Here is a 17,156-nt window from a genome sequence, read left to right as displayed (position 1 = left end):
TTAGCCCTAAACTAACATCTGCTGCCAATCCACCTCTTTTTGCTGAGGAAGACTGGCCCTGAGCTAACATTGTGCCCATCTTCCTCTAATTTATATGTGGGGTGCCTGCCATAGCATGGGTTGACAAGCAGTGCATTGGTCTGCAATCAGGATCTGAACCGGTGAACCCTGGGCCACTGAAGCAGAATGTGCGAACTTAAACACTGCGCCACCTGGCCGGCCCCAATCATCTCTTTACAGAGAAATCTCTTTACAGAGAAACAATGATTGGCTTATGAAAAGTAGAAACCCTGGCTCACATACAGGAATGGCACTCTCTTTGTTCATTTATTTGCCTTCATTCCAGTTAACAGAGTCTGTTCATCTAAGTACAGTGGAGAAAAAACTACCTAATTGCCTTGTCTGTATAATTCCAAAACATCCAAATGAAGAGTGCGTAGCTGAGGCATTCTTCCTTAGGTTTTATACACTTGATGTGAGTATCTTAAAAGACTGATCCAGTCTCTTTTCAGCTGGATATTTGAGTAGACAAATCCATTAGAGAATTTTCCTCCAGGGACTTACTTTAGCTCTCAAACTGTGTACACTGTACCAACAAACTCAAGTGGGTCATCATCCATAGAAGTGCAGAATTCCATCTTTCTTGGACAAACCATTCAAACCCAGAAGTGTGTTTTACGCATTCTGACAGAAGCGTCTGTAATAACCAACTCTAAACTCCTTTCTTGACACTTTAGCCCCCAAAAGTGTATGAGAAGAGTGCATGTTAAGTCTTGTTCTATTTATTAGAAAGTATCTCTTGGCTTAAGACTTCTTTGGACTATCAACCTCCTGATGTGAGAAAAGTAAGTTGCAAAGAGTTTCTTAGAGTCTTAGTCCTGTACGATAGATAGCTTAATAAAAATAATTGAATGTTAGTTGACTAAGTGTTTGAAGTGAATATCCAGACATATCTTTCAATTAGGCCAATCTAACATTTCCTGTGTACCCTTGAGTGACCACCATTTGCACCATCATGAACAAAGAGGGTTTGAATCCTTCTGGGTGAGTAATGAGTGTATCATTATCTGTACTGTGTCACCGAGACTGGAGGTAGGCTCATAAATCTTGTGAGGCTGAAGTCCACCCTTGCAGACTGCAATAAAGAGAGAAGAGGGAATGCGAGTCCCCTTGGCCTTGTGTTGGGGCATGATTAGAGGGAGCATAGCTAGGACCTCATTCTGGAATGGGTGGATATAGACTTAGATGTGTATGCACAGCCTGGTAACCTATGGCAACCACTCAGTAATCAGTGAGTTAGTACCTCAGCAAAGTAAGTCTCTGAGGGAGAGCGACTTTTTCCTTGAGATGAAAATATCCTGAGGACACTGCCTGAGAGGTATACTCACTCCTTCTTTTGATTTCAATGAGCATGGACTTCCTGATACTAAAAGAATCTTTGTAGCTTTTTTACTCCTTTCATTGGAAGTCCATTTACTGGGTACCGATGTTGACTGGCTTCTCTTGGTAGATTCGCTTCTGTTTCAAATGAAAACAACAACAGCAACAAAGCTAAACATCAGTTAAGCTAAGAAAAGCAGAGCTGAAAACTTTCTTCCTGTGGTCGTGCTTCCCAACTTCTTCAGCAAGGCCTGCTTGACTTGGAATGTGCCTTCTGAGAACGTTTCATTTCTAAGATGCTCCTAAATTGCCCTATGCATTTATTCCTCAAACTTGCAGTGAAGATAGAACTGGCTTTCAGTCTCATAGCAACTCTTCTCAAGGTAATGGACCAAAAGTTATTTCCACTTGAAATCCAGTCCTTCTAAATGAATCATACAACATGGATTTTATCTCCCTTTTATCAGAATAACTCTAAGAAGATGATCTTCTGGCCATATTCTTAAAATTTCCCCTATTAGTTTTTATTTTATTCCATTATTCCTGTAATTATCTGCCTAAACACTACGGTTTCTAAGAGGAATGACATTTTTGCTAGTTATTATCATATGCTTCTTATCTCATTTGCCTTGACATATAGCCTGCGATAGTTAAAGTACATTAACATACAAAGCACAGAATTTGGCCCAGCGCCACAAGGTGTACATGTTGGCAGGTGTGCAGAGGGAAGGTTGGGCATAAGAAGGACATGCTCTCCTTCAGTGAGTTCATTGAGCTCATTCTTGCAGCCTTCAGGTCATTTCATTTGTTCAGAATAGTCTTCAAAGGAAAAGACCTCAAACTTGGGAGGTCTCTGAAGGGTCAGCAACAAATGCGCCTCACATAATTTTTCAAAACAGTCAGAGCTTTAGTCAACTCTTAATCAGCCATTTAATAGTGTGCTTTGTTACAATGATAGGAAGCTTGGTCTCAGTGTTCTTCAGGTTCTATGTTTGAGTTATTTGGTTTCTTTTTCTGCTCCTCTCCCTCTGCACTCAGACACTCTCCCTTGCTACCTCTCAAAGCTGAATCTGCAGACTCCAAGGTTTTTCTGAGCTCCAGATCTCTAAGATCCATTTGGATATCCCACAGCCATCTCAAATTACTCTCTCACATATGGCTTTCTGTTTTTCACTGCCCTAGCACCTAGGTTTTTTTCCCTTCATGCCACTAATTACAACTTTATTTAATTATTCTTTTCTTCTTTTCTTTTCTTAACTGTCTACCTCCCAAATAGACTGTAAGTTCCTTTTGAGGTAGGCATGTTCCTGTCCTGCTCATCATTACATTCTTATCACCCAACGTGGGCACATAGTTGGTGCTCAATAATTTCACTGAATGTAGAACAATGTATACAGCAGGGGTGAGCAAAGCATGGCACACCAAACCCAGTCTGCTACTATTTCTGTAAGTAAATTTTTATTAGAACACAGTTATGCTCATTGGTTACATATTTTCTATGGCTACTTTCAACATGAAATGTCAGACTTGAGTAGATGCAACACACACCGTATGTCTCACAAAGCCTAAAATATTTACCCTCTGGTCTGATAGAGAAAAAATTTGCTGACCACTGATATAAAGGATAGTCTCAGAGAAGAGGAGAAAAGTGTATAACCCAAGGGAGAAAAGAGTAGAGAATGGTGGGCAGTTGGGGAAGTCTTCCTGGAAGAGGAGATACTTATCTGAGCCTTGAAAGATGAGAAAAAGATATCCAAGAGCAGGATCGGGGGGATGGAGGTGATAATCCAAACAGACATCATGAGTAAGTGCTGTGGATAATCTGCATTTGTTCAGAAGCACTGTGCAGCATAAATTACAAGGTGGACAGTAAGAAATGAGCTTGAGAAGATTGGGCAAGGGCCAGAAATTCAAGGACATCTTGAGCCTTATTCAGGTCCTAGGCCCCAACAATGTTTACAGTTTCCTCCCACGTCCTGGAGTCTCCAGCCTCAATCTACCTTCCCATATTTTCTGCAAACAAAATCACTTCCCATTTACTAAACGATTTGAGATGATTCTATTTCTAACATTAACTTCTCAGAATTTCTCAGTTTTCACACTACTACTTCTCTTATTCTTGAGTTAGAATAAAGCCTTCCTTCTCCTATGATGATGTTGAGTCTGCACTCAACTATTTTCCATGTCTCTGTCTGTCCCTCCCTCTCCCAGTGTCTCCCTTTAGTCTATCCTGCCCCACACCTTTTTATTTTGATTTTCTAACCTTCAACATCTTGGTCCCTCCTATTCTGTCACTTCTTTTCCCACTCCTCTTTTTGATTGCTTCCATGTTGGCTCCCATGCTGGAGATGTCATTGCTCATCAATTTCCTCCCTCTGCCTGTTTCTTCTCTCTCTCTCTGTCTTTCTCTCCACTCCTTCTCTCTCTCTTCTCCTCTTTTCTCTTTCTCTACTTTCTCTGATGATCTCACTCCCTCTCCCAGTTTTATCCCCCAAATCTCTGTTTCCAGACTTTTTCATGCTCTGTTGGGGACAGTGTATTGGTACACCCTTTTTGGAAGGCATTTTGGAAATATTTACTATAATTTTAAACATTCATACTCCTTGACTCTGCTATTATAGGTTTAAGAACTTTTTTGTACACTTTTGCAAGTGTAGAAAATGTGTGTAAGAATGATAATTGCACATTGTTTTTTGTAGCCAAAAATGGAAACAATATAAATGCCCATCAATAGAAGAGTGCTTAAGTAAATATGAATACATTAAAATATTGGACATTAATTTAAAAGGTGAGGTATATTTTGATGCACTGATTTGAAGAGATGCCCCCTATAATAAGAGGAAAAAGCTAGTCCAAACTCATATATTTAATCCTGGCCTCTCCCTCAAGTTCTACACCTCCATTTTCAGTTTTCTGCATGTCATCTTAGATAGTTCTGTGAAAATTTAAATTCAGTGATTTTCAAGGAAATTTTTTTTCTAGTGGCATATGACAGACCCTCTGAATTTCTTTATTTCAGTTAACTTTCCTGCTTTTTTCATCATCTTTCCGGTCATCTTGGCATACAATTTCAGAGGTGTCTTTAAGTTCCTCCTTTCTTTTCCCAACACTGTGGATCATTCACCAAAGTCTATGGATTCTTCCTTCACAGAGGATTCCCAAAATATGCCTCACTGATCTTATGAGTAATCTTATGATTACTCACCACTGCCTGAATATGCCTTATCTTCTCCTACCTCTTGACTTTTACTGATGCCCGTTAATATTCCTGGAATTCCCTTCTTCTTACTCAATCTCTCCTCGGAAATCTACATCAAGTGCCACATACTCGTTGACCTCTTTCCTAATAATGCCAGTTGGAAGCGATTGGAATCTATAAAGTGAGGTGCCATAGAAATGCATTTCTTATATCCCTTTGATCAGTCAGTAGCCATGTCTACAGAAGATAAGTCTATCTTGGCATCTTAAGTGTATTTGTGTGTCAATATGTCTGAAGTGAGTTGGGGCTGGGGAGAAATCAGACCCGTGCGTCTCGTCAGCATCACGGGGCACAGGCTAATGGCTGTCGCAGATATCCCTAGAATTTCAGGTGCTCAATACAATGAAAGTTTATTTCTTACTCAGGTCACTGTCCAGATGTCCAGGCATCTTCCTTGGTAGGTGACCTTCACATTCAGGGACCCAGGTTCCTTCTAGCCTCAGGTTCTGCCCTCTACTATGTTCTGGAAGTGCTTCATTAAGGCAGTAGATGGAAAAAATGGCTGGGGAAACCATACCTGTTTCTTAACTACTTCATCATAGAAGTGATGTAAATCACTTCCACTCACTTTCCAGTAGCCAGAACTCAGTCACGTGTCCACTCTTAACTGCAAGGGAGGCTGGGAAATGTTGCTTAGGAGGAAACCCAGGAGGGAAAGGAAATGTGTTTTGATGAATACAGCAGTCTTTGTCACACTCTCAACTTCTAGTTCCAAAATATCTATTCTTTCCATATAGAATGCATACTATTCCTCCCCAAGAGAGACAATCCAAAGTTGCATCCAGCCACTGTGCCCAGCTCCAAGTCCATCCAGCTCAAAGATTTCTCAGTGGTGTGCAGTCCTTTCATCAAGCATGGATGTTGCTCCTCCTGGTTTGGCAGCCTCAACCAACAAATACACAAAACCCCATGGTGGAGTAAGGGCAACATAACTGTAATAAAAACTCCCATTGAGAAAAAAGAGAAGAGAGGGTAGTCAGCATTGCTCTTTCATAGCAGTTATGAAATCCTACTGGGCAGAATGAGGAGGCTTCTACTCTGAGGCATCTGAAAGTTTTTTGATTAGTCTCTAAATCTGCTCTCTTGGAAAAAGGAACTTTCCATTGTTCTCCATGAACCCTGGCTTCACCTTCCAGGAGGTTCTTTCTTTCTGTTATTCTCTTGGGCCACATCTGAAGTGAGTGTAGAGAAGCTTTTCCTTTTGATGAGCTCTATAGTGTTCATAGCACTTCCTGCTGGGGCACATTCTGTGCCTGCCCCAGTCCTTTTCCCATTCCTGTCTGAATGAAGCACACTTCAAGGACCTAGCAGAGGGCAGAACCAGAGGTTAGAAGGATCCTGGGTCTCTAAATGAGAAGATCACCTACCAAGGAAGATGCCTACATTGGACAGTGACTGGAGTAAGAAATAAACTTTCATTTTTTGAGCAGCTGAAATTTTAGGGTTGGAGGCTTGAGCAATCAAAGGCTTTTTGTTTTTAGTTCAAGCTTCTGCTTTCTTTGACAGTACAGTTATCCCCCCAAAATAGTAGGTTTCTGTTCTATTTGCTCTTGTCAGTTCCATCTGCTTGTAACCACACCCAGAGTTCTTTCCTAGACCCAATTCTCAAATCTGATGTTCTTATTTGCTTCTTTGTCCTTTGGTGTCTCCCTCAGGATTTGTTAGTGACTACCTTGAAGCTTTGTGAAACAATGAACTTGGGTGGGGAGGCAACACTCTGTTGGTGTCACCCTTTACCACAAGACTGAGTCACTTTGTAAACTGAGAAGTCTTACAGAACATTTCATACTCAGGATGCTTTTCGATTTCATCTCTTAATATTTCATTGCCAGAGCAGTTGCTTTTCCAAACTGGTAAGACCAACTATCTTTGATATTTCCCCATTCTTTTCAATTTGTGCTTGTTAACCACTCAATTCTTTCCTAAGCTCACCTCTTTCTGCCTCACTAAAGGCAGCCATAATGTCTGCCACATACCATCACTCTGACTCTCTCTATCCACTTCCCCAGGTGTGCGAACTGCCTTGCAAGTTATTTCAGACCACAGTTTTACCAGATATTTTGCAATGTTGTAACAGGGCTCTCTAGCTTGCTATAGATGTTTCTTGCAACTTGGCCTTAAGGGAGTGAACATTTTTCATGGCTGTACCCCGCTTCCAGTTCCAGTTTCTTTCTTGATCCATGTAGGCTTACTATGGCAAAGAACTACAGTGTCTCAATGGCTTAATTCTTTTTTATTCAACTTACAGTCCAAAGTGGGTGATTCTGTGTATGTACTCATTCAGGAACACAGAGTTTAAGTAAACAGTTCAAGGTCACAAGTGGTAAATAGTGGCATCAAGATTTGAACCCAGGCAGTCGGACTTCAAAATCTTAACCACCTTCATCTAAAGTAATCATCTTTGAGGTACAGCCGTTCAAATTTGGCATCTTTCAAGATATGTGACTTACAGTTTGCTGTCTTCAGTATTTTGTTCCACACATTACAGAGTTGTATATGTAACCCTCTTCATCTAACAAATATTATGGAGTCACAGCATTTCAGAGCATGTGATGAGACTTTATAGCATCAAAGATACAGAAGCTCTTTGAAAACAACGAAACCTGCCACTACTGATTTTAAACAGCATCTTATTTGTAACCTTTTTTCTATCTATGTCGTACTTTTTTCAGGACAGCTAAATTAAATGTCTTATGTCGATCTCCTAGGTTTTCTCAGTTTCCATCTCTCAATGTTTTTTGATACAAGGAGAAGCTGTGGGGGACTACATTTTGTAAGATTATTTTTGAAGGCATAAAAGGGCTAGTTTCATGTGGACAACCTCATTAAGGCTTTTTATTTTCCATGTGGAGGAATAAGTACTTTGGGGCTCCCGAACAGCGGGCTTTCATTTCCATAGAGGAGAAACTTCCTGGATGTGCCATGAGCAAATGCTCTTTCAAGCCCTATTCCTCCCCCCGTTACTTACGTGCAAATGGACTGCATTTGAAGAGAGTAAGGAGCACATAAGGTTTCCCCACAAGGAGATTCTGAGGTGCCCTGGACACCAGACTGATGTAATCGGTGGAGGAGTTTGTTACTGGAGGCTGTCACGTCTCATAGTGGGGGGCACGGGCTGGTCTGCTTCGTAAACTCCTCCTGATCTGTGACTGAAGCTGTGCTTCCTTTAAAAATAAATCTTGTTCTTCCATACCCCACCTATTTCTCAGCCTCAGGAGCACCTCATGGATTTAGCTTAATTTTGTCTTATTATAGTAATGTTACCTCCAGATTCTTAGACATCACCCCACTTCTGATACTGTTGCTTCATCTGTTCCTTCTGGAAGTGAGTTAAACACTCTAGTCTGATTGGCTCCTTGAAGTTAGCATAGACTATTTCAGCAGGACTTTGAAAATGAAGCCTTGGCCCCAATGTGTCCTGACCTCAGTGGACGGTAAAGAGTTCCCTTATGTCAGGCAGGTAGCTGTTAACCTTCAATGTCCACATAGATTTGTACCTGATCTTTGGATGACAAATCACTAGCTCTTTTCACCTTGTGGTAACGTTAGTGAGCGACCCTCAGCTACCACATCATCACTCAGTCATTTCCATGCAGGCACCATTCTAGTGATTTACTGAAAATATCAGAGCCATCAAAGTACATAATTTTTATTTATTATACAAAGAGTGGATGAGCTGGCGTGTTTAGACCAAGTGAGTTTTTCCCATTGTAAGAATAGTGAGTTCATTCTTATGGACATCAGCCTAAAGTTCTTCTAGAGCCTTACAGCACTGCTTAGAAAATCGCAGCTTCACCGCAATGAATGTTCCCCCAGGAGCCCTCAAAGTTGACACGTCCACCAGCAAACACAAAGCACTGCTGTGTGCATAGATGGCAGGCTCCAGGGTCCTCCTATCATAATGTCTCAATGATTTATACTTCATCTATGCTCCCTCCACATCCTTTAAAGGAAAACACACACACACATGCACGCACACACAACGAGAACTGAACTGGGAGTTGTGGGTGTGTGCCATGGCTGAGGGCTCCGTCTCTGGCTCCCAATGTGTGCTTAAGAGCAAGCATTGTGCTGTCAACGGATAGTAACTGCTGATTAGAAATAACAAGATAGCCAGTGAGAGGAGGCTCAGAAGAATCCACTCTTGCTGGAAGAGTAAAGAACAAGCTCCTCTTGGGGAAATGTGGGAGACTGTTGAAAAGGGAGGAGAAGAAAGGAGATTTGTGAAGACTCCACTTTCTCAGTTTCTGCGCTGAACTTTTGCTCACAGCAGGTGAACTCAGGCTCCCTCCCACACTGAGATTTCCTCCCCTGCCGGTGTGCAGTCTGTTAAGTAAACAGAGACTTTATACTGAGAAAGGAACATTTCTCTATTTTGGCTATGAGTTGTTATTTTTAAAATTTCATCCTCCAAACATTTTCCCCTATCCTTGTTTATTCTTTTCACTAGAAAGAAAATGTGCTCCTTTAAAAAAATTTAACCATGGGACAAGAAAAACTCATTTCTAAGTGTGCCCTCCCTGCTCAAGGCCAGCTCACTCTTTAGTGTGATGACTGTGCCATCCCCCTGTTGAGCGATAGAGCTTTCAAAGATTCCGCTCTGCTTATATAGAGCTTCCATGCACCCAGATTGCCACAATCAAAGCAAAATGCACCCTGGCAATTGCTTTCTGGATACCCTGGGTAAAAAGGCCAATCTCTTCCTTGACATCTATGAATCTATCAATATATCTTTAGCTAATACTTAAATATAGACTCTACTGTGTGTTGTATGCCATTCTAAGCACTTTATGTAAAAACTCATTTACCTTATGCTTCAATACTGACTCGCGTGAAATTTGGGGAAACTGACATTAGATGTAAGAGATTTTCTTTCTATACCTTTTCTGGGGAATGTATCCCACTGCATTGAATCCATCTTTCTCCTTGTCTGTCTTGCCCCTGTTCTGGATCTTTTTATTAACGAGGCCCATGACTTTCTTCTCTGTACCTTAATGTCTAACACAAAGCTTAGTATATAATGGGCCCTCAATATATCTGTTTGAATGAATAAATGTAGAGCTTGAAAGGAAGGCAAAGAAAATCTTATTGTTGGAATTCTTTCTTCTGATTGGTAGGTAGAGTAATTTGACTTAACAGGTTTGAGTCCTAATTCCCTCCTTTGGAAAATGGGAAAAATAATATTAACCCTGGAGGGCAGTTGTAAGTAAATGAATTTATCAAAAGTACTTAGCATAAGCAAAATAAGTCAGAGGGAGAAAGTCAAATACTGTATGATCTCATTCATAAGTATAAGATAAAAGCAACACCAAACAATCACATAGAGACAGAGATTAGATTATTGGTTACCAGAGGGGAAGGGAGCCGGGAGGAGGGCAAAAGGGGTGATTAGGCATATGTGCATGGTGATGGATTATAATTAGTCTTTGGGTGGTGAACCTGATGTGGTCTATATAGAAATCGAAATATAATGATGTACAGCTGAAATTTATATGATGTTATAAACCAACGTTACCACAATAGAAGAAAAAGTGCTTAGCATATTTCAAGTCAGCATGAAAAAGATGGTTTATACCATAAATGGTGTTAAGAAAACTAACTAGCTGCCTGGAAAAAACATTAAGCTGAATTCCTGATCATATCTTACACCAAAGTAAATCCCAAATATTGGTTACACAACTCTGTGAATATGCTAAAATCCATTGAATTGTACACGTTAAATGGGTGAATGATATGATATATTATTATATCTCATTAAAATTGTCATCAAAATAAATAAATCCAGGAAGATCAAAGATTTAAATCTAAAAGCATGTAACTAAAATGGAAAAACATGGAATTAAAAAAAGAAAGCAACTTAAGATTGTTTTTTATAGGTTATTGGAAGGGAGAATGAATTTTTCAAGCAAGACATACTACTCTAAAACCATAAATGAAAAGTTTGATAAATTTGATTATGTTACAGTTAAATGTTTTGAAGAAGAAAATAGCAGAAACAAAATCAAAATAAAAACATGACAAATAAGGAGAAAAGAATTAAAAGCACATAGGGCAAAAGGCTAATTACTGTAACATATAAAGAGCTCTTAAGAATCAATGTGAAAATGACCAATAACCCATGAAAAGAATTTGCACAAAGGACAAGATCAGGCAACTCAGAGAAAGAGCTTGTACCAATTTATTCTCCTACCAAGAACCTAGTGGTACAATATTTGATCTATTTATCAAAATTAAAAACACTTAAGTCCTCTGATCTAGCAATTTTATTTCTGGGGATTTGTTCTATAGCTATCTGTACATGTGTCCAAAGACATAAAAATAAGTCATTGCATGAAATGTTTGTAACATCAAAATACTTGAAATCAAACTAAATGTCAACAAACTAAGAAGTGGTTAAAGAAATTATAGCATTGTGTTTAGTGAAAACCTATACAGCTGTTAAAAACTGTTGATGAGGAACTCCAAAATATATTAATTAAAAACAAAATAAAGCAAGGTACTGGACAAGGTGTTTGGTGTTCATGTTTTAAATTTTTATGTATTTCACAAATATATGTCTGCTCATTCATAGAATGTTTTAACATCTTCCTGTCCCGCTCAAACAAATCATGCACAGAATTCAGCTTGTGAACAAAAAGATCAATGAATTCTTTTCACAGGTGTTGTTTTATTTAATTTCTGCAGCAACCCTATGGAAAAGATACAATACTTTCTTTTTTATATAGTAAGTGTTATAAACCTTCAGATTTGCTTATTTAATAGTTACAACTATTAATGTTAAATCCTTGATGGCAAAACTCTGTTGTGCAGGGCGAAAGCCTAAACTTTTTATAATGATGTAGGACATCCTTCATCACCTGACCATTTCCTGCTTTCCTAGATTAATACCCTGTCTCCTCCTTACCTCCAGCACACTGTTCTATGTTCTTTTTCATGCTGTTCCTCCTTTCTACATTTACGACCCTCTTCCAATGATGTTCTACACCTCTGCTCATGAAATCCTACATTTTCTTAAAATGCCAACTCAAATGCCACCTCCTAGACAAATCCTTACCTGTCATCCTCAGCAACATCAATAGTTCCAACCCAGCCATAGTCCATGGCTATCATAGTTTCTTTTGTCCTTCCAAAGCACTTCGTACAAGTCTGTTAAAACAGGTTATATTATTTCAAGGCCACAAGCATACTGAGAGTAGCAACTTGTTTTTATTCCCATAACTACGACAATGTCTAGAATATAGTAGCAAATCTGTAAATATTTATTAGAAAAATCATTTACCTGAATCTTAATAATTCTTGATCATCCATATATTGAAAAACTCTATTTTCAACATGGCAGATTTGGGGATTGAACAACACATCTCTTTTAAGAATTTCAAATGAAAATGTTTTGTTGATGGAAAATCTTTTTTTGTTTTGCCTTCTAGAATTCAAATGAAGGGTCATGCTTCATGAAGAGAATGGGCTGCAGTTTTTCATGACAGATTTGAGCCAGTAGATTTTTATGAATGTGACCCTTATCATGTCTTCTGGAAGCTTTTCTGTCCTTTAAATATTTTTTTCTTTTTTTCCTGTGTTTTTATAGGAACCAGGGGAAATGTGTAGAGGGCATGGTGGAGATCTTTGACATGTTGTTGGCTACGTCATCTCGGCTCCGTATGATGAATCTCCAGGGAGAAGAGTTTGTGTGCCTCAAATCCATCATTTTGCTTAATTCTGGTGAGTTGATAACATGGGAGAATTTAATGCTGGGTTACTGGAAGAAATATTTATTTTGATTTTCAACCAGAGACAAGCTACCTACTACAAAGGCATGATCATAAATTGATAGAAGCAGCAGACACATTTAAATAACCCATCATCATTGTAGATCACTTATGGAGATGGAACCATGCTGATTAAATATGATGGATGAAATTAAAAACAAAACAAAGCAAGTTACTGGACAATGTGTTTAGTGTTCACGTTTCAAATTTTCATATATTTCACATATATATGTTTGGATATGCATAGAATATTTTAACTTTTTCCTGTCCCTCTCAAACATATGCCCCAAATTCAGCTTTGGGGATTAAATTGGGCATTGAATCAAATGGTTTTTTGGTTGAAATATTTACATCCTTTTGCAGATACTGGCCATGTTTTTATTAAAGTGGTACATGTATGTAGACATATGTCTGTTGATACTTATATATGTCAGAAAGTAAGTAGACCACATGACCCTGTTAAGAAATTGTGACCAATTCCAAGCTCCAGATCATAAGGAAAGAGGCTTATTTGAGACAGACCATGTTTCTGGTTAAAACCGATTAGCTGAAAAATGTAATTGGCTCAGAGATAGAAAAACCTGGTCCTAAAACTGAAGACCATGGAATGCAGTAAATTGGTCCAGCTGAAAGGGTGGATTTCATTTGGTCTACAGTGTCTAATTCAACTCTTCCCTCCTATTTATTCATGTGAGAAAGCTTAGCTGAGAGCGGCATCTGTTTTGGGTTTTTTTTGTAGTGAGGTTGGCTGTTGTAGAAAGAGTCACTCCAGGTCACCCGGATGGAAACTATGGCTCAGCCTGAATTAGTACCCTGACTCCTCCCTGCCCCCTCAGTGTTTGGATCCAAGCACTAGATCGCCAGTCTGTGGGCTCTGATGCTCAACAATTGGGTGTCAGCTGCACAGTCGACCCCTAACCTGGACTTTACCCCCATCCTTGGCCCTACTTCTTGTCTTGGACCTCCTTCTCACATAGAAGTCATAGCTATTCTAATGCCCTAGGACTGATTTAGATTTGGTTTCTTACACCATTAGATACAGTTTCAAATTTCCCAATAGCCAAACTATGGTCTGTACTGATCACACACATAGAGCATCAGCACTTTCTCCTCTTTTCCAATGTTTTGTTTCTTCCTGAAGCATGCCAATCCCTTCCCACCTCCCCTAAAAATTTTCCACTTTTCTTCCCCACCGATGCTAGCAACCTACATTGCTTAATGGTTCTCATAGTAATCATTCTCACTTATCAACTGATAAATGGAAATCTGTACTATTACACTAGGCAAGGACTGAATTACAGAATGAAGTTCCATGAAAAATAATGTGACGGACACTAAGGAAATGATTACCACTCCATTCAAGTTTCTGGTTTCACTCATATGCATTGTGCTTTTCATTTTAGTCGTTTGTCCTGTACACTGAAGGGTCCAGATCCCACAATGGCTCTTTATTGGATGAGTGTTCTGGGAGCAGTGCCACTCGGCTGCACAGTGCCAGGTCCTGAACCTGCTCCTTCTTCTGTAGAAGGCTGGCACATGCTAATGACTTTCATGTGGGCGATCTGTTAACTTCAGGGAAAGCAAGCCTATCAAGTGCTGGAACTTTTCTCCCACTTTTACCAGGAAATAATCCCCCAGGCAGGAAGTGAAATTAGCCAGAGTTGTATAATCAACACAGTAGATGCTCTGATCTTGGTAACCAGAAGTATTTCCTTCAGATCCATATAGCCTTTTCCTGCATTATTGTTCTGTTCCTATGACAGGGTGTTTTTTTTTAAAAAAATTATATACAAAAAAGGCAAGACTTTTGCCATCAAAATATTGTATTTATAGACCTAGGTTTTTTAAGTCCCAGAGGAAAAAACTTTCAGGCCTCACAAGAAAGTCTTTTATTAAAGACTGGCACCAGAGTCTCAACACTATTTCCCACTGCAGAGTTTGGGCCTCCACCTGCTTCCTCCTCACTTTGGTTAAACCCTCCTCCTCTCTCCATGTTTCACCTCTTTCTTAAGATCTTCTGTGGTCTTTCTTGCTCTTGAAGAGTTGGAACGCTATTTTGGAAATACAAGGCACTGTTCACTGATAGTCTACAGCTGTCTTTTTCATGGGATCAGCACGGCAACTCGTCTTTTCTATCAAGGACGATGCTGCCAGCTTGCAAGCAGTAACCGAACAGAAGCTGTCCCTCCACCTGTACACAGTGAAATCACTCTTCTCACTTCAAAAGCGAGCTATGTTTTGGAAAAGCAGATCTGCTGCTGAGCACAGCTCCCAGTGTGTCATATTGCTCCTGAAAAACAGAATCCAAGAGGACAAGACTCTGAAACACAATGGTATGGTTCTGGGAGCCTTTTCCAGAGTAAAAGACTATCAGTCATATGAGGATTACCTTGCTCAACAATTTTTTTCCCCACAACTGGAAGTATTGATTTTTTCTAAAAACCCAACTAATTCGTGGCTCTCCTCTGGAACAGCTCTTCACCTGTCATGAGACAAATTAGAGGGTGACTCTATTTCCATGAATGTCTGACAGAAGCCAAGCTGGGAATGATTCAGGAGAACTGAGCTAGCAGATGCTTTTCTGGTCCCTGGGTGTGTGGAGACCTCAGTGTATGGAGAAACCTTGGGTTTTGTGTTGAGCCTCTGTCACCAAAGTCTGAGAAGGGTGTGTTTACACTGGTCTTGACTTTGGGGCAGAGGCAAAATGGGAGTTGAAACGTTTTGTGAGGACCTTCTAGGAATGTCTTTCTGGAAGTCTAGAGAGGGTCTCTCAGATGCCAAAATTTCCATGGGAAGCCCTTTGCACAACTGTTTGGGAGTGGGAGATATTTGTTATGATTTCTGCCTCATTTAGAATAATTTATTACTTTGCTTGCAAAAGCCTAGAATCATCCATGGGACCTACACTGTTTGTCATTCCACTCCCCACCAAAGGACAGAGGCGTTCCTGGTTAATCCAGAGATATCTTGGCAAAATCAATGCCAGCTTCAAGGCATTCTGAGAACTAGCTGGACGGAGCTCAAGATTAGGGCAAATGAGAATAGAGCACATGAGCTCAGGGCAAAACAGCTGTGAGGGAGCAGCAGTAGGAGAGAAGGAGGGGGGCTGGAGCCACAGAAGGGACCAGAAAGGAGGTTTTGGGGCTGTTCACAGTATTCCTTGTACCCAATGTGACCTCAGTTCTCCTTTGTTATTCCAGTATTTCTAATTCTTCCAGGCCCAGCTCAGATCTCACCTCATTCAGGAAATCTTGTGACTACCCAAGTCCATAATGAGCTTTGCTTCTCTAGACTATTTTAATTCTTAGAACCAGTACCACGCAATCTAGCATTTGGTCAATTGATTAGCTGATTTCATTCATTTATTCAATAATTTCATCCATTTATTCAATAATTCAACATTTACTGAATTCCTACTATGGACTTTATGCCAAATATGCAAAAATGAGTGATACAGTTTTGGAGGGTTTTTTTTTTTTTTTCAGTTTTTTTTGTTTAACCTGGTTAGTTCTTTATGCATGTGGATCTTAATTTCTCCATAAACTATTAATGCTTTTTTTGTATTCCTCACCGTCTTTAACCTGTGAACTGAAAACAGGTATTACATCTTTCAGTCATTTAATAGATGCTTATTGGCTGGACATGACCAGGAGGACATGGAAAATCCTCATCTGTCCCATGCTGTTCCTACATGTATAAACCTAGAAACTCTAATAAATGTTTGAGTTAACCTTCATATTCAATTGAATAATTATTTCTACCTTTTTTCTGAACCCCTTTCTGACCACAATTCTTTGTATTCCCCAGTAATTCCAAAGAGCCTTGTACACTTCACTCACTGGTAACTTTGTCCAACTGGCTCCCAGAGAGCCTTTGAGACCCCTGACTCCAGCTCCTCTGTCCTCTGTTTAACATAGATCCTCTTTCCTTTCCTGACCCACAAACCAAGTCCCATTACCCAGAAGTCTTTTCGGTGTCTGCTGGATCCCTATGCTACCCTCAGCAGGCCCATTTGTTACTCCTGAAACGTCTTATGTTATAGAAATTTTGCACTGTTGATTCATTCCAATTGATCTTCAGACAACTTTTCTCTTTCAATTGGTGGAGTAATAAAGAGCCAAAAACCATAGGGTGAGAAGTTAAAGAGAAATAGAATACCAGAAAGAATTATGGCAACATCTCTAAAGTGTGTACCCTGGTGTTCATATAGAGAAAAAGGGATATGATATGGAATGTTGGACAGGTGCATATATGTTAAACATAAACATAAAAATGGTACCAGCTCTTGTCTGTCATCTAGGTCTGCTTTGTTAATATGACATATCTTGTCATCTCGATGCCTTGATGAAACATATGATGCTGAAGCTGATGACATCTGTTTGCTGTTTATGTGTTCACTCTGGTCAGAGAAGCATTTATTTCCTGATTAATTACAACAAGCTTTCATCACAAAGAATATTTCCTCTCTCCAGAGCTGTATTCTTTGCACTCTCTCCGTTAATTATTAGACCATCGTTTAGAGCATTTATATTTTTAAGTTTAGAAATAAGACAATGATTCAGAGTCCCTATATTTAGATGAACGAACATTTTAAAAACATATTGACTGTAAACATTGAAGATCATTAATTCTCAACAGTTGGAGGTTTCTGAAGGAACAGGCCTTGAAAATCACAAATAGACACATTGTCAGGTATGCCCATTGTTCTCACAATGGAGAAAATTTGATTATGTTCTCTCTTGAGTTCTTTG

The 17,156-nt window shown here is 39.6% G+C and overlaps 1 protein-coding gene across 13 annotated transcripts in view; it reads left to right on the top strand.

Moving 5' to 3' along the window:
• ESR1 (estrogen receptor 1) overlaps positions 1 to 17,156 on the top strand; it is a 345,943-nt gene that overhangs the window by 302,374 nt on the left and 26,413 nt on the right. For all 13 annotated transcript variants that reach the window (XM_070603027.1, XM_070603031.1, XM_070603022.1 and 10 more), the window contains one exon: positions 12,225 to 12,358. In XM_070603027.1, the coding sequence (XP_070459128.1) occupies positions 12,225 to 12,358 (134 nt within the window). The remainder of the gene's footprint in view (positions 1 to 12,224; positions 12,359 to 17,156) is intronic.

This window comes from Equus przewalskii, chromosome 32, assembly GCF_037783145.1.
Source record: "Equus przewalskii isolate Varuska chromosome 32, EquPr2, whole genome shotgun sequence".
Taxonomy (NCBI): domain Eukaryota; kingdom Metazoa; phylum Chordata; class Mammalia; order Perissodactyla; family Equidae; genus Equus; species Equus przewalskii.
This window is presented reverse-complemented; position numbering and strand designations above follow the sequence as displayed.